At 33.6% G+C, this 23498-nt stretch overlaps 1 protein-coding gene across 2 annotated transcripts in view; it reads left to right on the forward strand.

Annotated features, from left to right (window-relative positions):
• GRIK2 (glutamate ionotropic receptor kainate type subunit 2) overlaps positions 1-23498 on the forward strand; it is a 356468-nt gene that overhangs the window by 152255 nt on the left and 180715 nt on the right. For both annotated transcript variants that reach the window (XM_072333341.1, XM_072333342.1), the window contains exon 7: positions 2587-2760. In XM_072333341.1, coding sequence (XP_072189442.1) covers positions 2587-2760 — 174 coding nt within the window. The remainder of the gene's footprint in view (positions 1-2586; positions 2761-23498) is intronic.

The raw sequence follows: 23498 nt of genomic DNA on the forward strand, positions 1-23498 counted from the left end.
AGCTCATCAAAGAATAATAAAATGAGTTTATCAAAAGTATTAATATGGAAACAGCTTTTTTAAATAGAAAGAAAAGTAAATTCTGAAGTTCATTAGACCTGCTAAGGCTCTGAACAAATATCTCTTAGCAAGTTGTGCTAGCATGGATTTGGGATTGCATGCAGTTGAATTTCCTTCACTAGTCCCAGATTTTCAGTCTATGTTCTATTTCATTTTGATGTTTTGATGAAGATTGAATCTTTGAGTTGTATGCTGTCCATTAACATTTTATTTTTATTCTTAAAGTTACTTTTAAAAATCAGATTTACTGTCATTCTTGTTTCCTTATTATAATGTTTGCTTTTTTAGGAGTGATAAAGACTATATTTATTTGGTGCTATCAAACAATATTTTAATGTGCATAGGCAGATTATAGATTCTGATTTTGCAGTGTAGCTTTGGAGCTTGCATCAGAAAATACTTATTTTGATATATTAATTGCTTCTTACCTGACATGTTGAAAGTCCTGTCAAATAAATTTTCCAGCCACAGTGTTTATAGCAGTCTGCTGTGTGCTCTCCCATGATTGATTCAGGGTCTAATGCTCTAGCTGATTAATACACCAACCTGTGTGTATTTGTAATATCTTAATATAATATTGTTTTGTATATTTATTATATTCCAGTGTGTAAACGAGTATGTTTGTATTAAACCATTGCATCTGAGTTTTTTCAAAGCAAAAATAGAGAGAATTTTCATGAGGGTTCTAGTCAGTCTTTCATTTGAAAAAAATAAAATAAAAATGTTTTGTTTCTTTAAAAAGAGGGAATGAGTTAGGTTATTTGTAAATATATAACTTTTGACCCCTGTGCATCTCAAGTGTCATATGAAGAAAATGGTCTCATAATTACTACTTCTAATTGAAAACAGTGCCTGGTATCTGTGGTTGATTTTTAGGGAAATTAGTATTAACTATTTCTTAATATATGATACTGAGTTATATTCTGGTTTTCCATGGTATGGTACTGTGTCTTCTTCAGTTCTAGTCAGTAAATAATTATATTCAGGGAAACAGTACAAATAAACTACTATTTCATGAAAATCTAAACTATTAAAATTAATTTTTTTACTATTATTTAATAATTATCTAATAATAATTATTATTAACATTTAATTAAATAAAATTAAAAAGGATATTACAGACAAAGTTTAGACAATTTCTGTCTTCTCTGAAACTAGAAATATATTGCTTGGCAGTAATGTCTCATTATGTCACTCAGAAATATAATATTTAAAAGGAAATAGCAAAGCCAAGAAGTAAAACGAATGATAATTCACTGAATGTGCTTAGGTAAACCAAATGAGTCATGGGTATTTTCTTCATCAAATATTGAAACTTAATCAATTGGCAAATGTCACGCTTGTAGGGAGAAATTTCTAATCAAAAATAAGTCTGTATTTGCAGGCATGATTGGTAGATACAAAAGGTGCTTTTGGTTAAATTGAACCTGTGTTCAAAAGCTTCAAAAGGTGCAGGCCACATGCAGTCTTCCTGTTTCCTCCTCTCATTCAAATGCGTAAAGATAAATAACTTTCATACAACACTCTGGAATTCTGCTCTGTTTATCATGTAATGTCTGTTTCTGGTAAGCCAAAAAAAAAAAAAAAAAAAAAAAAGGTTTAGAGATTGGTAGTAATATTTATGCCTACTGGAACATTTCTAACTACTAGTAGAGTAGATATAGTTAGGCTGCTCAGAAAGTTATGCCTCCTATTTGCTTCTGTGGAAACTACAGTAGATACCAAGAATACACCACCATTCGATAGTGTGAATTCACAAATACAAAGCACTGTTTTTCAACCTATTCACCACCATTTGTTATGCATTTTCACCAGTGATGATTAAGAGTCTGAATGCTGCCCTCATAAAAATCTGCATGGCCATCCAGGATGTGTCTTGTCTTTCACACCACTGCCTCCCCTGTTAAAATGTACTAACCATCATGTCAGTGTACTAACATCCACTGTTTGGTACCCATAAACATTCAGCAAGCATTGATGAATGTCAGTGGATGTCATTTTTTCAGCATGGTGGATTTCAATTAATTCTCTTGCCTTCTCATGTGCATTTCCATGCCAGACACTATTTTGTCAGACTTCCTCTCTGATCTCCTCTGTTGCACTTCAACAAAATTTAATAGAATACTGGTGTAAAAGTTCAGCCTCTGCTGCCATACCATCAAAATCTGCCTCTGACATTGTGGGCCAAAAGATTAAAACAGAAGTCATTTCTGTTGGAGCTCATAGTTCTGCTACTAAGTGTAACATTTCCTAAAAAAAATGTTTGGATTTTTGGTGGTTTTTTTTTGTTTGTTTTTTTTTTGTTTTGTTTTGTTTTGTTTTGTTTTTTGGTGAAAGCAATTGAAGTTGTTCTTCTGTTAGCCAGATTGCTGGCTGGCTGAGTTCATATTTGACATATGCAGTCCTCCAAATTAACATTTCCTTGCATATTTCCTTGCATATGCAGCAACTGTAGTACTGTATCTTGGTCTCAAAGATGAAAATGCAGTGTATCAAAAATATTTATGTAATGTTTATTCTTTTCAGGACCTGTTTGCCTTAGATGTGGAACCCTATCGGTATAGTGGTGTTAATATGACAGGATTCAGAATTTTAAACACGGAAAATAGCCAAGTCTCATCTATCATTGAAAAGTGGTCTATGGAGCGACTGCAAGCACCTCCTAAACCTGATTCAGGTTTGCTGGATGGATTTATGACGGTATGAATATCAGTGCTTAGTTATTCTTTTTGTATATTCTTGTGAACATATTCCCTACCATCCCAACTTTTCATTTCCGTAACTAAAAAAATTTTGAGATATGGGGCCAAATATTATTGTGATTATTATACAGGCAATAACTGGGATTTTATTTTAATATTGTAATGGCTGAAGACATAATATTGATGAAAATAGTGTAGCACCATGTCAAATCCCAGCCAAAGTCAAGCTAAATTACCATGTTTCTTTGTTTATAATTTCTCTTATTCACTTAGATAGCTCTCTAATGTTTTCTATTTCATTTCTACATAATTCTTTTTTTAAACATTTATGAAAATTGCAAAGAATTCTACTACGATTTAAAGGCATTGTTTTGTGCTTGTTTGCATTAATACTTTAATTCCTTGAATTTTAACTTTTTCAAAGTAAATTATAGCAATTCATCTCACTGATTGAATCTATATATTTTAGACACTGATCAAAAAAATAATTGTCCTGAAACATTTTAATGGTTACTGAGATCAGTGGCAGCGGTTACATTATCAAAACACTGGGCTGTGGTCAATAAAATTATGGAGTGATAAAAACTGGAATAGAGCTTGAGGAGCCATTATCATGATTTTGTTTTTTGAGGTGCTGTAAATAAAGTGACATTCTTAGAAAAGATTGAGTTGTGATGCAGATGCTCATTTTTGCTAGCATGTTACTGCACAAGACTGTACATTACAGCAATAGTTTTTTCTCAGGACTGAAAAAGATAAATTCATACTAATATTCATACTAACTAGTGAATATTTTATGGGGACTGTTTATGGAGGTGAAGCATCAAAATGTAATTTGATTACATTTAGTTTTTTTATTTGATTACATTAGTTTTAGGTACTTGAGATGTACAAATAGAATTTAAAGCATATTTAAAGGCAAATAAATTTCACAAGTTTTAAGGGGTTAAAAAGATGTTAGGATCTAGCACTTAGAAGCAGAAAAGACATAAACAAATGAATTTTAAAGAAATAGTTTCGGAAGACATAAAATATATGTATGTCTTGACATCTTTGCACAAAACTCTTTCTATTCTCTGTGGAATAAAATAAGTCATTTTATTGACTGTCAATAGTTGTTTGGTTAGACAAGTTTGACCTCCGTCTCACTGTAGTTAATGTGTATTTAAAGACAGAAATACACTGAGGAATTAAAGATTCTGCACAGATATTGATTGCTGCTAAGGAATACTCTATTTAAGTGATACAGATAGATCTGGAAAAGTTGTTCTATTTTCATCGGTTGCTAATGGTGGTAGTTTGTCCAGAAAAATAGTAGCAAAATTTTGCTTAATAGCAAAATAATAATAAAATAAAATAATAATAAATAAATAAATAAATAAATTATAAAAGGTAAGGTATATATTTCTCAGAGCAGAAATACTTTATTCTCCTGTTTTTGACTGCCAAATTTCATTTGTACGGGCTTTGAAAAAAAAATCTTGTCTACTTCATCCTTCATTCATACTTACATCCGTAATGAACAGTGAATATTTTTATGCAGCCCTGTTGTAGCATCTACTGCTTTAACATGAAGTTATACTGTAAAACAGAGGAGCAAAAGACTTTACTTTTGTATACCTGACTTACTACCTTGTCTGTCCAAGCAGAACATACTTAGAAGGTAAAACAGACACAATAAAACAATATAAGTGTATACCTACACCTATATATGACAGTCATCATTCAAAACGGATTGTGAATAGAGTGATATAAGTTCAGAACTCTACTGTTTTGCTATTTATCTTCCACAGTGCTTTATGCCTCAAATCAGAACTTAGTATTCATAATTAAGATGACCTAACAAGTTCTGCTGCTTAATTAACACAAAGTATTCATTTCTAATTGCCTTTGTAATCATATGATTTAGCTATCTGCTTTCATCTTAGGCAGGAATAAGTGTGCTTTGTAGTAATCTGATTATTAATTCTATGTTTTAATGATCACTTTAGTAGCGATATATGGCAGGTGCAGGGAAGCACTGTGGTACTTGGATACACTATAGTTAATATCAATATCTGGTTTCCTCAGACAATTTTTGTGCCTGATACACTTTGTAGACTGTTGTGCAGAATGGAACACTGTGATTTCTCTTTTCCATTGTTATTTCTCTTGTGTGGTTGTATATCTGTTTTTTGTATTTTTTAAAATAATAATTATTATAATACAATATTTCATACAAATATTCTGCCTTACCTTTCTGGTCATAGTGTGTTTTTCAAGCTCCTCTCCAAAATGGAATGTATTTCTCAGCAAATGAAAGCCAGTTTTAGTAGAAACTGAGAATGCTGTTAAATACCAAGTTCAAAAATATAGAGCATTTTTACATACCAAGGATGGACTCATGGTATATTTCTGTGTAAGAAATCTTAATCTAATTTACAAAAACACTTCATGAATGATAAAGAAAAAAAATCTTTATGAATAAAAATTTGAAATTTGTAGTAGCTCATGTGTAGCCTTCCTTAGATAAGGAAATAAATCTAAGGAAATTTACTTTGAAATGATTTTTTATTTATTTATTTATTTATTTATTTATTTTTAATTTAAAGAATAGGCAGGGCATTCCCTCTGAAGAGCTGTCTAGGATATTCATTGTAAACTAAACCTTTAGCATGATTCAATAAAAATGCTGAAATGATATTTTCTTTGGAATTTTAAATGAAACGGAAAGAGAGAATAATGTAAATTTCTACAAGTGTAGGTGATTTTCCCTAAATGATTCTCCATATTTAAACACCCAACAGATTCATATATTAAATATATTATAGACTTTGTTTGTTCTCTGTTTCCTCTGATCACAAAAAGGCATCCACTAAGTAGGCTCTCAAAATCCAAATCCCATGATTCTCTTATGAAGTCTAGTTTATCTGAATGCTCGTCTTAGTTTTGTGGTCGTGAATGTTAATTTAGTAGTTTCAGGAGTTTTGTTGAATTTAACAGCAAGACATTCTATGATTCCATGATTGTAATGCACATTGTTAAAGGAAAAAATGGTAGAGGCTATTTAAGTGTGAATGGTCGACAATGGTGTATTTTCAGTAATATTAAACTATTATAGTTGAAAATTTCTGTAATGAATATGACTGGTGCATAATTGTCATGTTAAATAGTCAATTATAATCAAGTGAAAGAATCTGATAACCACCAGAGTGCTTTGGCCTGCTTTAAGATAAACCTCTTTGAATCATATTAAAATAATTTGATTAAGATAATACAGTAGAAAAGTATACTTTTTGAAATTGTAGACAATAAAATAAAGTATTAATAGGACGAGAGAAGACTGAAATCACGGCACTTGCTGCTTAGAAGTTGCTAGAAAATGGAATTTAAAGAAGTGGTCCAGTTTTATGCATGATAAAAACAAGGCTTACTAAAGATTTAAATGAAAATTGAAGTAGCTCCCACATCAGATAGTTAGACAGTAATAATACTGAGAGTATCCTTCTACTGCTATCAAAGGACAAGGGGTTGCCATATTCAGTGTCCTACTGAAAAAAACATTTTGTACAGTTTGAAACCATGTGTCTCCGGTTCATTTTTATTGTTAGGTGAAAAGTGTGGTCTAAGAAGCATGAGTAAAAAAAATACTGCAGAAGCTAAGAAAAGATTTTAACAAAGTGATATTAAAACTGAGCTCTTAGTTAATAGCTCAGGAAATCAGGGAGATGCAAAATTGGAAATGTACACTATTAGTAGTACTAGTATTTCATATAATTTTTTTGTTTGTTTGTTTGTTTGTTTTTTTCTCCCCCCCCACCAGACACACACACACACTATATTCTTTGGTTACATTTCTCCCAAATAAAACAAAACTTTATGATACATGCAGGATTTTCCTTCAACATGCTTCTGAAGTTGAATGGTCAAATGACTAACTTCATTTGACCTACTTCCTCCTTCACATCAGGATACGTCATAACTGTACTAAGTCATTTAAATAGTAGCATTATTACAATAGATAAGATTCTGTACCATGAAGAAGAAAGTTCTATTAAAATTGTTTTCTTTGTCTTTATGGTTACTTGGAGGTGAAAAATAGATTCAGTGCAAGTGTGACATTTTACTTGCTGAATTGGTGTTTTAATGAAGATTAGGTGCTTACCTATACATATTAAAAGATTATGCATCTGCGTTTGTTCCTGCTAATTCCCTAGAGCATGTTTTCATTTCTTTAGAATAAGAAATGACTTCATATTTGTTTGTGTATATGATTTGATATGGTAATCTCTTTAATTTAATGATGAAGTTATTATATAGGATATGAAGAGGACTTTCAATTTAGCGAATAACTTGTTACAAATCAGTCATTTAATTTTTTTAACAGCAGGAGGATGTTTGTGAAACTGCAATTTCTAATTTGTACCTAACAAGCGAGAGGAAGTTATATCTGAGGCAGCTAGCAGGCACAGTTACTGGACAGAAGGATCTGATGAGAACAAAGAGCAGCTAGGATTCATGAGGGTGAAAAAATCTATAAAAGTAAAGAGAAATGTTCATTTCAGAAAATCAGCCACAGATTGTGATTTAGAGCTTCAAAGAGGAGAGTTTGTTACCCAGACAACTTTATAATTATCCCACTAGCAAAAGGGATTTTCAGGATTTGCTGAGATGTGTTCAGTAAAACAGTGTGGCAGCAACTGTGTACTTCAAAGAAAATACTAAACAACTGCTGATTGCTGCATTACAAGCTAGGAATCTCCCCTAGGCACTTTTAACTTCATGAGTTTAGGGATTATGCAAGGTTTTGTGCTATGAGATGTTTTAGAAATGATATGTAATATATTTTGAAAATTGATCTCATTTTTAAATATTTGACTCCTGCTTGTAGTTTTTGTTATTATTTTAGGAGACAAGATCTTTCAGAAACTTGAAGACCTGTACTTGAAGCAAAGATATGTTCAAGTGTTTTGTAGCATTTAGCAGAAATAAATTGCAGCTCCTGTGGAAGGCATAAAATGTGTTTGAGGATATATGCAGATATTTTTAAATATAGTAATCCTTATATAATGTCTGCATGTTAGAACTCTCCCGCTAGATCATCACAAAGTTACTGAGAGAAACAACTAGTAGGAAAATGTCAGAATTTAGGAACCTGAAATAGCTTATACATAGTCTGTAAGGCCAGCAAGAGCATGGGTTTTTTTTTTGAAATAGGAATGTAAGTGTCTTTACTCATGAAATATTCAAGTATCTTCACTGTATGAAATTTAAAGTCCAAGGACCTCAACCCAATAAATCATGATCACCTGTATCCAAGAAGAGTTTTCGTAAGTGAAGCATTTTGAAATTCAGTTTTGCCATAGAATTATAGAATCATAGAATTACCCAGGCTGGAAAAGACCTCAAAGATCATCAAGTCCAACCACAATTCATTCATTTATGCACTGTATTTATTATAAATTTTCAGGAAAGGTGAACAAAATGTGGTATTACTTTTATTCTGTTTCTTTTCTGTTATGAGTAAAGAATGCACTTGTTCAAAGCAGCGTAAGCAGTGAAAGCTGGTAATCAGCAGACGTTTCTGTGAATGAACCATTCTAGCAACCACTGTGTTTGCAGTTGTAGGACATGAAATGGTGACAGTGGAGCTTTGATATAAGGAACAATGCAAATCATTTAATTTCTGGAGTGAAAAGAACAAGAAATTTAGACCTTACTGTGTGCTTATCAGCTTCACAGTGGCACTACCTGTTAGTTACTGTGGATATGTACTCAACAGTATGAATTAAGCCTATATTGAGGGTAAACTCCAGATCCTATGGAAATCACAGTACATGTATAAATTGACTAGCCTTTGTTTTGCTTTTGCTACAGGTATCCATATATTAGTGATTAAATATGGTAATATACAAGGTCTGCTCTGAAAATAATGCCTCCTATTTTATTATGTTGCACCATGAGGTCAGAGCAGGATATTGGAGGTATGGTAGTAGAGACTGAAGCTACCTACTAATATTATGTTACATTTTGTTGGCATGTGACAGATGGCAGCAGAGGGGAAGTCTACCAAAATCGCATCTAACATGGAAGTGTGTGTGTAGCAAAAGGGTGTAATCGAAAAATAGCACCTGTTGACATTCACTGATGCTTGCTGAATGTTTATGGAGATCAGATAGTGGATATGAGCACAGTGAGGTGGTAGATGATACATTTTAACAGTGACAACAATGATGTGAAAGACAGGAAAAATTATGGATGGCCATATAGATTTTTATGTGTGTGACATACAGGCTCTTGTTTATCACTGGCAAAAATCTGTAGCTAATAATGGTGACTGTTGAAAAAACATAAAGACTGAAAATAGTATGTCAATATACCTCAGAATATTTAAGTGGTTAATTTGATCATAGTGTGGTAAACTATGCTCATTATTTCCGTACATCGTGAAAAGCAGGCATGTGTTATATTTTCTGTTACAGTTAATATTTACTAATTACTTGGACATTTGACACAGATGATATAAATAAGCAAGCTTCAAGGCATAAATTCTTTGCTGAAAATGCTGGAAGGCAATGTGCCTGAATGATTTCAATTTCTACACATATACATCGACTTGTCTAGTAAAATATATTGCATCTTCTTATATATAATTTTTTCCTCATTTCACTGAGCTGTAACAAACTGTTTCTTATCTTAGTTGGGCTCATGTGCCAAGCCTATCTAGAACACCATGGACTCAATTTTAGTGCCTTTTCAAATACCACAGAATATTGTTCCTGGCCCCACCCAACCTTCGAGAAGAGCACAGGTCTCTTTTAAATTCATAGTCATGTCTACCTGCCTTCCGTGGATGTGTCAAATACCTTTGAGTATTTCAGATGGTACTACATGCCTGTATTTAGGCAGCTTAATCAAATTTCCAGCTAGGATTCTATCAGTGACTACATTTTCCTCTTAAACAATCCAGTGGTACTGTAGTAGTCACAAGCACACATACATTGAACAACCCATAGGGATATTCAGTCATCAGCCTGAAACTGCATGTGTATGCTTTCATGTCAGGCTGGAAACAAAATGGTGTTCATTTGTTATTGTGTATTTTCTTTATGAAGCTGAGGCCATTGCAGTCCAAAGTTACCTTCAGCATAGGAAATAGGTACCAAAATACCATGGTAGATGCAATGAAGAGAATCAACTACCATGTTGCAAAATAAATATTTCAGGCATCACCTTTTTTATACTCTTCATACTCCCATTTCCCAAGTCCTGAAAATTTATCTAGTATATATAAAAAGCAGAAGTAGGATATCCTTTTTAAAATAATGAAAGGCCGTGTGATGCCCTGGAAATAAATACTAAAAAAAAAAAAAAAAAAAAAAAAAGTCTGAATTAGGTTAAAATAAAATAAATAAATAAATAAATAAATAAATGGATTAGGTTTGAAATATGCAAATGGAAGAATGAAGTGAAACCACGAAATGCAAAACAGTAAAATGAAATGTATAGAGACTGAAGTTTAGCTTGGACACAATGCAGTTCAAGAAAAAACTTTTTAGATTTGTTAGTCTTTATATCATAACTACCAGTCTCTGAGACAAAAAAAAATCATAAGGATGATGAATGAGTGAAAATATATTGATGCACACAAGATTAGACAAGGGAGAGGATTCCAGAAGTAAAGATTACAAACAGGTTTTCAATTTTTTACATATATAACAGTTTGCTTTTCTTTATCTTGTGGATTTTAGCATATGGTTCTTTTAATTTTGGTCAAAACTCCTTGAGAATATATATATATATTTTTTAATTATCTGTTTGAAATTTCTCTAATGATGATAATTACAATTGAAATGTCAAGAACCAGTATTGATTTACAAGAAAGATCAAGGGAGAAAGTCTATCAATAGAGCAGTAGGAGGTAAAGCACTATCAGGAGAGAATCTTTGTTACCTGAGCATTAGGTTTCATAACTATTGAAGAAAAATTTTTATGGACTTATCTGGGAATACAAATTAGCAACAGCTATCCAACCACATGTAATGCAAGATTTACCAGTGACTTGCTCCTAAAGAGTGAGCTCTATCCTGAGATAATATGTTCCTCTCTCTTAATTTACAGAGATGTGTTTATCTTTCCAGAACTGCTAAATCATATTTTTCTTTGAATCACGTAACTTGTGATGATTTTGAAATGTTGCCTAATTTTGGATACATTTGGACTTATTACAGGTCAGTAATTACAAGTACAGTTCAATGTAAGATGTGTAGAAGATGTTGGGACTTTTAATGTAGTACAAAGTTACTGTAGACATTTTAGTTTTAAATGGTTGTGCTTAAATGATGAAAATTCCTTTCTGATATATATATATACACCTTTTATACATACAGATCTCCCCCCCTTACTTTCCACCAGCTTTTTTTTAAAATTGTTCTTTTACTTCTTTTTCCCTAAAAGACAAGAATATTTTTGTTTTCAAGGCTGATACCAGGGCGTCAGTTGTTAGCAGTCTCAGTTTTTCCTGCAGTGTCTTCTGTATTAATTTTTATGGATTCATGAATATTTTACTACCTGAAGAAAATTCTCAAGACATTAATGCAGTTGTATAGAACTTGAGTAGGAAAATTAATAGCTATATCTGAAACAGTAGTACCGTACTTTACTTTCTTCCTTGTGCCATTTTGTGAGGATGCTGAGACCTTATCTGTTCAAGTCAACCTATCCATATTTTATGCAACTTGACAGAATTATCTATTCATATGTTGTAGTCTGTAAACCCAAACAGCGTAGTTCTTGCCAGAAGCAGAGAGAATTCAGAGAAAAGTTATGAACTCTTTAAAAAGCAGTAGTAGTTTTGTGTATCAGAAAAGCAGACACAGCACCAGATCTTCTGTTTTGGTAAGATCCTAATTGCCTAAAGAGCTAAAAGTATTCATGATGTTCCATAGCATTATCAGATTAACTAGAGGGAATGGAGTGCACCCTCAGCAAGTTTGCTGATGACACCAAGCTGAGTGGTGCAGTCGATACGGTGGAGGGAACGAATGCCATTCAGAGGGACCTTGACAGGCTGGAAAGCTGGGCTCGGGTGAACCTAATGATGTTCAACACGGCAAAGTGCAAGATTTTGCACTTGGGCCGGAAGAACCCCAGGCATTACCTTAGCCCAAGTTCAAAGCCTTGCATTTTGCTTTGTTGAACGTCATTCGGTTCACAAGGGTCCATCTTAAGATCCTTATTAAGATCCTTCTGGGTGGTATCACATCCTTGTGATGTATCTACCATATCGCATAACTTGATGTCACCAGCAAACTTGCTGATCTGTCATAAATACATTTTTTTTTAAATTTAGTTTTTCCTAAATAAATGCACATACCATCCTATCTTCAGTTTGAATTTCAGTATCTTCTGGCATCTATTGGTGTCTTCAAACATTTAATATTTCCTGGGTAATCTGATGTACAGTTCTGTGATATGGCTCTGCTCTATAGTTCTTTACAATTTTTGGTGATTGATTATTAATCATTTAGGAAATTATACACATATATTATCTTTCTGATACTTGGTAAAATAATATTAATAATTATATTATACCAAGAGCAGTTGTAATATTTCCAGAAAAACACAAAGAGTTTTTTTTTTGTTTGTTTGTTTGTTTGTCTTTCTTTCTAGTACTATCTACAGCTTTTATTTTTTTCTCTCTACTGCAATAACAAAATCTTTTTCTAGGAATTTCTGTTCTACAAAAAACTTCCATTTTATCATTCATGAAAAGATGTAAATATTCTGCAAGTATCAGATAATACAGAAAAGTAGGTTTTGCCCAGAGTGACAGCAGTAGATTATCTGTATGCTATACTAAACTTGCTGCCCTTGTTTCTTTATAAAACCTACCCAGAAAGCTCTAATTGAAATTTTGTATTAAAATCAGAATGATTGTTTCTGAGGAAATTATGATTTAGAATATATGTTTTTCAGAATTATGTGTAGAGTGTGAGAAGTATGTGAGAAGTGGTCTTTCTAAAAATTAAGCATTAATAGATATACTACTTGCTAAAAGTTAATAAAACAATATTACATATACATAATGTGTTCTGTGATAAAAATCAAAGGGAAAGAGTGGTAAACTACAAAGTAGTTCTAGAAATGTGAGGTATATATCACAGAATCACAGAATGACCTGGGTTGGAAGGGACCTCAAGGATCATGAAGCTGCAACCCCCTTCCTGGCAGGGCCCTCAAACTTCCAGATTTACTAGATCAGGTTGCCCAGAGCCTCATCCAACCTGGCCTTGAACACATTCAAGGACGGGGCATCCACATCCTCCCTGGGCAGCCTGTTCCAGGACCTCACCATTCTCCTAGTAAAGAACTTCCTCCTAACATCCAACCTAAATCTACCCTCTTTCAACTTAAATCCATTTCCCTTTGTCCTGCTGTTATCAGCTCTTTCATAGAGTTTACTTCCTTCCTGGATATAGGTTCCCTTCAGGTACTGAAAGGCTGCAATGAGGTCACCCTTCTTTTCTCCAGGCTGAACAAGCCCAGCTCCCTCAGCCTGTCTTCATAGGGGAGGTGCTCCAGTCCCCTGATCGTCTTTGTTGCTCTCCTCTGGACACTTTCCAACAGCTCCACCTCTTTCTTGTACTGAGGGCTCCACACCTGGACACAGTACTCCAGATGGGGCCTCACAAGAGCAAAGAGGGAGAATCACTTCCCTGTCCCTGCTGGCCACCCCTCTCCTGATGGAGCCCAGGATACCATTTGCCTTCTGAGCTGCAAGAGCACACTGCTGGCTCATGTTAAATTTCTCGTCCATCAATACCCCCAGGTCCTTCTCTGCCGAACTGCTCTCAAGGATCACTTCTCCCAGTCTGTACAGATGCCTGGGGTATATATATTATATATATCATATATATATCATATATTCTTTTATATATAATATATATATATTCTGATCCAAACAATTTTAGCACTTTTGTCTGGGAGTGTACATTTCCTACACTACAATGGTGTTCTCTATACTGGTGCAGCCTTGACTTCTGTGTGTAATTTTGGGCACCAGAGTACAAAAACAGCAGAAAACTATTAGAAATCCTCCAAAGGGCTACAGATTTGGTAAATGGCTCCTTATGAGGTGTGTAGAGGGGCAGTGCTGATCTCAACTCTCTGATGACAGCATCAGGACCAGAGGGAACTGCATGGAACTGCATCAGTGGAGAGTCAATAAGGGTGTTAGGAAAAGGTTCGTCACCAAGAGGGTGATCACGCACTGGAATAGTCTCCCCAGAAAAGTGGTCATGGGGCTAAGAAGAATCTGGACAGTACTCTCAGATATCTGGTCTGATTTTTGGGTGGTCCTGTGAGGAGTCAGGAGTTGGATATGGTGATCTTCATGGATCCCTTCCAGCTCTGGGTATTTTGAGATTGTATGGTTTCCTTCTAGTATGTTTTGAGATGTAAACTGAACCACTGAGAACAATAAGTAGCAGGTATACAGTTCGTTTATTGACTATGAGGTTTTCACTAAAGCAAAATTAAAGCAAAGTATAGTACCATATAATATAATAATAGAGTAACAGAAATTTAGAAGGTATAATCTGCATGTGCTCCTTTAGTTCTTTCAGTCCTGCATTTGGACTGTAAACATGCTGAAATTGTCTCCTTGTCTCCTTTAATGTCTCTAGTACTTGTGTACTTGCCTCCTTCTCCCTAATCTTTTTTACCTGTGCTGGACTGATAACATCTGTATGACTGTATGACTCTGTATGACTCTCAGATATTCTTAATTCAATGAATTTTTGAGGCACTAGAAAATCACAAAGTAAAATAGTAAGCAAGAGACATTATTAGAGGTAAATATTCAGTCTATTGCTTGCTGTATGGTCATATTCTTACATTTTTGTTTTTGTGAAAGTTAGTCATTTTCTTTTGAAGAAAATGGAAACAATTGGATCATAGATGATTGACAGATACGTTATTTATAGGTCATTCTGATAAATACAAATAATGGTGGAGAAATGAAATCATTTGCACTTGTACGGCCATTATGTAACAATCATTCATGGAATGGTATCAACTAAATACCCATTAGATTGAAACCAGGATGAAAGGTATGTTTTCACAGTGACTTGATGAAACTTATGAAAAATCTCCACCTAAATAATTAATTGTAATTCATTTCTTTTTTAATCTACTTTATTTGTGAGATGAATCTTCATTTTTGGGGGATTACTCACTTGTTTTCTCATAGGCATTATGATTGCTTATTGATTTTTTACTAAGATGGTGTTTAGGAAACTGAGATTACCTGTTTTCCTCTTTTCTACTAGCAGGTATTTCAGAAACTATCTAGAGTACTGGTAGCTTTGAGTAGCGAGCATTCACTGAGCATATTGCACGTCTTAGTTCTTAGTCTTGAACAAAAGAATTAAAAATGAATACACACAATAGAAAATGCAGTATTCCTCCTTTGGGAATTAAATTTCAGTAAGCTTTGCAATTAAATGCTTATGTTATTAATAATTGCTTTTTTCTTTGACTCCTGTTCTCTATAGACTAGTAGAAGTAGTTTAAAAAATAAATGAAGAGGCATATGTTTCTAATGAGGAAGAGAGAAGAATAAGGAATAAACCAGTTTGAGAGTTAGCTTTACTCTAATGGACTATTAGCTAGAAGAGGCAGAATTCTGTTGAAATTATTTCCTACAGTGCTGTTGCTTCTTTAGCAACATTGCTTTGTTTGGTACTCTGAACACCCCAGTGGATGTTGGTAGACAGCAGTCCAGAGTTGGTCTGAGTTTTCACCAGAGTCATCAGTTATTAAAAGCTGTTTCTAATGCCTATGGCCCCCTTTCATCTGATTGAGCAAAAAATTGCATGGGAATTCCATATCTTTTTGATAATTATGATGATAATAATGATAATAATAATAGGAATAAAGTCCCAAACAGTTTAATCCCAATGTAGTCTGAGAAATAATTTTTTACTACTAATAATTAATAACTAAATTAATAACTGGAGATATTTTAGGTAAAGTAGAAATAAGTGGTATTTAAAGTATTTGCAAAAATACATGAAAATATTTTTATTATCTTGGAAAAGAAGATGCTTTCTGTAATGAAAATAACAACAGAGAAATGCACCCACAACTCTGTGTCCATCTTGAACTGAAAACAGAATTTACCATTTAAGAATGTATGTTAAGCTGAAAGCAATATCTATTTTTAAACCATTTTATATAATTATTGATAGAAGTTCAGACAGAGAATTGCTTCTAGTACTAAAAGAATTGATTAGTATGTGTTTGTCACATGAGCTGAACTTTCTTTGCCCTCCAGCAAGTTTTAGATTTTATTAACCATGGTACTTCTGGCAATACCTAGATGTGCTTCTGAATTCCAAAAATAACATAGAAAATTGCTCTATTTCTTATCTTCTGCTTAGACCATTAAAAGCTGGCCCTTAAGTAATACACTGGATATACTGTTGCTGCCAGTAGTGAGAACCTGGCTGCAAGATTGATTTTGATTTCCTTCCATTGTTACAATAATATAAATAGTACTTTGAGCAGTAGCAGTAAGGAAGGCTTTTTTCCTGTGGATTTGTGTCTCCTAGGAGATTAACTAGTGTGTAGTCTGTAAGCAACAGTTGTCACTGAATTGTTTTTTAAACAGCTAGGGCATCTCCTCTGTGTGAATTCTCAGGAAGTCCAGACTGATGAGACAGTGGCTTCAGTCAGTCAGGCTTCTTTTCATCAGCATTTTCATATTTGTGAAACCTCTGTCCTTGCATCACATCTGGGGAAAAAAAAAAAGAAAGAAAAAAAAAAAAAGTATAAGAAACTGAGTCTCCTTTTCTAGCACATTAACTCTCCACTGCTGTTTCTTTTTCCTTCTTTCCATCCAAGTCTGGATGTGGCTCTGGGCAGCATGGTCTAGTGGTTGGCAACCCACATAGCCGGGATTAGATGATCATTATGGTCCTTTTCAACCAAGGCCATTCCATGTATCTACAATTCCTCTACTCAACTTTTGATGTCTGTTCACATAAGAGCTTGTGAAGAATGTTTATTCTTATAGATTTTTTTCCTGTTTTAGTTATGCCAGCTATTTATAATGTTATATATAAGCCCTTAAAACTTGAATGCCTTAATAACATTGATAGCCATTTCTTGAATAAATATACTACGAATCTATTTCTTCTCTTTTGTAAATAAAATAAGCTTAGTAATGATAATAAAAGTATATAATCCTCTAAGCCTAAAAACATTACAAAATACAGTCAAGTTAGCACTGTCTCAGCTAAGCATTTGCTCTAGATTTCAACATTCCTTCATTTATAAGGACCTGTTCTAGTCTCTTCTCAACAGCTACCATATACTTGGTATTAGGATTACTTTGCATGGTTGCATGTTCACTTAGGCAGTCATGCAAATAGTCCTAATACTCAGAAATTACATGTGTAACTACAGCACATAACTGTAGTTTTTATCCTAGTCAGATCTTCTGTAAGTAGTAGCAATGGTGCTGTGTTTTTTTTTTTTTTTTCTTGTGATACAGATATTGAGGAATAGTTAGTCTCTTACAGGTTATCAGCCACCAGAGATGTATTTGCTCTTACAAAACTTTTAGAAATGAGTGTTAAATTCATTTCGACACATGCATAATATTACTATTTGTTTCTTAATTTATGATATTTCATGTGACAGTTAATGATCAGAAGTTCCATGCCTAAGCTTTGGATTTCTGTAAAATACAAAACAAGCACTTCCACAGAAACAAACTCAAAAGTCACACAGATGCACGCACACATACAGATATGATCTTTTGGTGAAGTAGTGAAAAGATGTATGAATTGAATGTTTTTGTTGAAACCAGCTTTGAATAGGACTGAATTGTCTTCAGTCATGCATTGATTCAAAGAAATTTGCCTTAGCAGAACCAGATTTTCTTATGTTCAGGAATAAAAGAGTATAACTTCACAAACCCCATAAAGAAATCACTGACTGAACTAGTAACTTGCTCTGTGCTAACAAACCTGGAAATCACTGACGCCACTGAGTGATAAGGGCAGCCAAATTGGCAAAATGTTGCCAATTTGAAGCACACATTTTAAAATGTAAAATACAACATTTAGGAAAAATATGAAGCTTAATGACAATTTATTTGTAGGCATTCCTATCTATGTAAATACATTTACTAATATTTTGGGTCAATTTTTTACAAGATTAAGGTATACGTATTGTCATAGGTTACCCTAAAATCTACCGGCACCCATAACAAGGGGGCAGTCGGCCCGCAGGCCACTGGCCCAGAAGGAAAAGAAAACAGGGAAAAAGGAAATAAATACAGCAGCAATGATCTAAGGAGGCACACTTATTTACTAAATACTATATCAGAATGCAGAATAACACAATATAATACAATATAATTGGAATTAAGGCTAATGAATCAAGTAAAATAAGAGAGAGTGAGTTCCGAAACCGAGAGGCCTACTGTAACTCTAGGCGAAATGGCTGGAATGCTTCCACACATTCCCCCATGGCTGGCAAGGTCCAAGAGAGCGAGTCCAGCACCGAAGTGAGAATATATAGAGTCCTTGTCATATGACTGACTGTGGTGTTCCCTGGGACATTCAGTATTCTTTTGTGAGCAGCAGATTCGTCAAAATTATCTATGCTTAACATGATGTTATGATGTGGAATACTGATAGCAAAATTACAAAATTGCAAAACCATGACACGTATACTTTCAGTTTTTACCGTATATTTGTGAGAAGCACACTTGCAAAAATCAGTTTTTGGAACAGATTTGATGGAACAGTTTCAGCAGGAGTGGTGGGTTTCTGGAGGGCAATGATCAATTATTGAAACCTAGTAGAACTAGAGATGCATGGTCATAACTGGCCAGTATTATTATTATTTTCTGAAATCACGTTTGTATAATAAGTTCATCCACTCTATAAAACAAACAAATAACAAAAAACCTTGAGCAACAACAAAACAAAACAAACAAACAAAATTACTTGACTTCTTAGGCACAAATCTAGATGCAGATGTCAACAATCCCTGAATGTTCAATGATCTTTCAAAGTAGGTGTCAGTTATGCTCTTATAAATACAACCTGTCTTAAGACACTGCGCAAAGCTCTTACTCAAAACCTTGAATAATTTTTTTTTTTTTTTTTGTCTAAATATGATATGTAACAGAAGAAGTACTCACAGGGGATTTTTTAGGCTAGTAGTTTTTGCACATTGTTTTGAACACTGAGAACTTAAATATATAGCTGAAGCTATATGCCTGACCGGACTCCTTTCAAAGTGAGGAAGTTTTAATTTCATGGTACTTGCAGGTTTAACCTAAAACATTGTTTATCTTACTCAGCAAAATTTTTTTCAACCCTCTGTTTTGGACAAGTCTTGTATAATTAAATGATTTACTTTTTACAGTGCATTGGTACCTATCAGTATATGAAGCTAAAACATATCTAAAGGGATTTTAGATGATAATTGGAACAGTTAAGATTAGAATTAAACCTTGTGCAACAGACATGTATGAAGGAGAATATCAGTCTTTGCTAGCATCCTTCTATGAACAACTTAAACAGTAGAAACAGTATAAATGTGGTTAAAACATCTTTGGTACTGTATTTTGCATCTGATATGTGAAAAATGCACTAAATGTTAGGAAAACAGAAAGATCTTTGAAGACAAAATGACATTTAGGTATTAAAATTTTAATTTTTCTCCTGCGTCCTGTTCTGATTAGAAGAATGATAAAAAGAAAAGAAAACAAACAACAACAACAACAATAAAAACACTTTATTTGTTTAGCTTTTAATTTCTGAGTTCATTTTTCCTATTGTACTTTGCTTACAAGTAACTATTTCTCTTTGGGCAATTACAAGAAAATATGTGCTTTACTAATTACAGCACTTTTCTAATCCATAGGCAGATTCAATAAATATCTGTTGCTTGCTGAATAAACCCTTATGAAAATAATATACAAAGAAGACATCCAGTCCTCATTAAATATAGTTCTGCTTGGCTGCTTTACACTTTTAATAGGAAATAAATAATAACTGTGTGAAATACACTGTCTATTGCTTCATAGCAATATGTCAACGATAATCTGGCAGTTAATAGATGACAAGGAAAAGAGATAGCTTCTGTAAGTGATGCTCTATTTTTCTATGCTTTAAAAGAACTAACTACACTACATCATGTTCTCTTGAACTGGTAGGATCTGCATTTTAATAATAAACATGGAGCTCATATTAGCATACAAAGAAGAAATGAAGTATGACAGCATAAACTGTAAACATCTGTAATTGCTAATTTAGACGGCAGGAGAATAACAGGCAACCATGACTGAATGACTGAAGAATCTCCTTCAAATGAAGACGAGATTTTTAACTGGTGAAAATTAACAAGTATGCTGAAGGTAATGAACAGTCAATATGCAGAAATAATTCTGGCATTTTTGAACAGTAAGCTTAAAAAAACATATAATTATGCAAATGTTCAGTATTTTTAGTCTTTCATGTACAGCATGTTTTATTTTTGGCATTTTTAAGACTATTTAGCTTTTGACCTACAAATCTGAAGATGTCTTCCTTATATTCTTCTTTCCTTAAATGATGGAAGGTAAAGTAGAAATTACAAGATATGAAAAAGTATTTGTAGTTGTCCAGAATCTTCTAATACTAAAAAATTTTCCTTTTACATTGCTTTATATATTGTTCGTGTTAATTTAAATTGAACACTCTTGTTCTCAGACGAGTAAAATGACTATCTTGAAAGTTCTTGGCTAGTACTTGGAAATTAACTTTGAATAGGACACAAAAGTCTAATTGCTTATTTTTTCATCCACACTTAGACATCTAGTAATATTTGACAGTCTCTCTTATGTTTCTCCAGATTTCCATCTGACAGCTAAAGGAGTTTTCTCTTTGTCCTGCTTTAATAGAGAAAAAAATTGTCAATAGGAAGGGGTTATCTCTCTTCATATGGGAAGCTGAAGTCTTCTGAGGAGGGAAGGGTTCCAGTCTTTGGATGCCTGCTTTATGAGTGTTACATGCTTCCTCAGATATTTAAATCTTAAAAACAAGCATGATTTTCTTATCTTGAGTAGTTACTTCTGCAAGCTGAACTGGAATGCTGTCTAAGAATTGTGTTCCAAAATCCATCTTACATTGCAGCATCCGAGTTCCATTCTGAAGTCTATGTGGTTTTCAGTAGAAAGACTTGCAAAGAGGTTTTACAGAGTGAATGCCAGCAAGAAGTTATGTGATAAACTCTCTGGAATAACAGTTTTTCCATTACCAGTTTCTTCAACTTTCTTTCATAGCATTGTGCAACTTTTTGAACTCCAAACCTGTTTTACTAGATTATCTGCAGGTAAGAAGCAGTTTCCTAGATTAGTGCCCAGGCGGGTAGTTAGTTACATTAGTTTCTATTGTTTAATGGAATTGGAATGCATTTTAAAAAGAGTTTCTCTTTTGACAACCCTTTATTAACAGCCAGCAATTAAATGTATTAAGAGCCCTTGTTGTTCGCTCTCTTTCGGCCACAGAAAACTAAGGGATGTATATGTTATAATTACAATTATCCATTCTCCTCATTGTCCTGCTGAGGAATGCAACTGTAATTCTGGCAGATATACTTTGTAGTTGGCTTGCTGTCCTGGATTGCAGATGTCTAATTGCAGGCAACCATTTCATTTCAAATGGCTCATTAAAACAGAAACCATTTAGCACTGCTAACATGGATCTGCATCCATGATTATGCATTTAATTAGAAAAGTGTAAGCTTTTTTTTTTTTTTTTTTTTTTTTTTTTTTTTTTTTTTTTCTCCTTTTGTATACTGGATTTACAAAATTCCTCCTGTGTGGTCTGTTTTGGAAGAACTTGTATGGGTTAATTTATTATTATTGTTATTATGTATTGCAGTACTTAATATTTGTGCTATACCTCTCCTCTGCAAACTTGGTAAGCTAGATATTACCACATTGTATACATTTGTATTTCACAGGCCTTGTCTGTCTAGTAGTGTGTCTAAATTGACTTTTCCTTAATCTGAAAACCATTTCTTCTTCCACTTTATTTGAACCTGTAGCTAAAACAAGTTTATAAGCATATCTATGAACTTCATCCATAGATATGGAACATCCATAGAGAACTAACTACAGGTAATAAGATTAACTTATTTCTTCTGGTACTTTCTCCTTTCTTTCAACATAATAGGTGAGAAGTATTTTCAGTGTAAGAAGGTGACTTTAAGTAGTTTCTCAGTTTCCTGAGCTTTGTGGTTTATGTATTTTCCATTTGAGTACGTGGATGCAGCACTCTTTTTCTTAACAAAATCAGGACCCAGTTAAAAAGTGCATTCTTTATTGATTTCCCTTCTCCTATATGTGTTATATATATCATTCTTCATTTTTCTGATTCTTAGTGGTTACCAGTGTATGTGGTGTTTTGGTTTAGCTAGCAAACATGATCTGGGGATTCTGGTGGAGATTTTTGTTTTCCTTCATTGTAAAGCATGAACTACATATAATTTTTTCTTAAACATATTTGGAAATACAAGCATATCTCTGTAAGTAGTGGACTCTTCCCTTCCATTCCTCCAAAAAAAAAAAAAAACAACAACAAACAAACAAACAAACAAAAAAAACAAAAAACAAACAAACAAAAAAAACCAAAAAACCAACAAAACAGATTTTTCACTTGTAATTTGCCTTTGTGAATCTCCACAGATCTCTACTATATCTGAATTAGTTCAGCATTCTTTTAATAAGTTGACTGTCACATTTATGTTTCTGTGTGATAGTAACAGCAGTTCTCCTTGGACAAAGAGTATGGAGGTGTGTTAGCATAAGAATGTCAAAGGTAACAAGCCTTAAAGGTACTTATATTCAAATATTGCTATAAGATATGAGAAAAAAAAAAATAAAAATCAGTACTGTGAAATATAGGAGAGGATGGGACTTACTGAATTCTTGGTTCCAGATTAGATTGGGTCTTGAAAGTGAAATACAAAGATTTCTCCAAAAGTATAGAGATTTCTCCTATGTATTTCCATGGAAACACAATGGATGAAAAGAGCACAATAGCACTGTTTGATAAAACAAATTTTCAGCTATGAGACACTCTTTTGTGACATAGTCACCACCACTAGCTTTATAGCTTTGCATTTTCTCTACCAATCAATAAGAGCTCTTGTTTTGTTTTTTTTTTTTTGGCTTTTTTGTTTTTGTTTTTTTTTTTACTTTTTTCCTACACCGAAACATATATATATATATTTATAAATATATGTATGTATGTATATTTAAAGTTCTTTTAAACAAAAGGGTCAAGTATTTCAAAATGAAAGCACAAGCTGACATAAAATCATATAAGGACAAAATCACTCAGGTTGGAAATGACTTTCAAGATCATCAAGTCCAACCATGACCTAACCATACTACCCTAACTCTAACAAGCCTGATGTCCCTGAGCACCACGGTTTTTAAACACATCTAGATATGGTGACTCATTCACTTCCCTGTGGAGCCCATTGCAGTGCTTAACAACCCTTTCTGTAAAGAAGTTTTTCCTGATATCCAACCCAAACCTTCACTGGCATAACTTGAGTCCATATCCCCTCGTCCTGTCATCTGTCACCAGTGGGAAGAATCCAACCCTGCTCTCGCTGTAAGCACCTTTCAGATAGTGGAAGAGAACAATAACGTCTCCCCTCAGCCTCCTTTTCCCCAGA

This window comes from Excalfactoria chinensis, chromosome 3, assembly GCF_039878825.1.
Source record: "Excalfactoria chinensis isolate bCotChi1 chromosome 3, bCotChi1.hap2, whole genome shotgun sequence".
In the NCBI taxonomy this organism is placed as follows: domain Eukaryota; kingdom Metazoa; phylum Chordata; class Aves; order Galliformes; family Phasianidae; genus Excalfactoria; species Excalfactoria chinensis.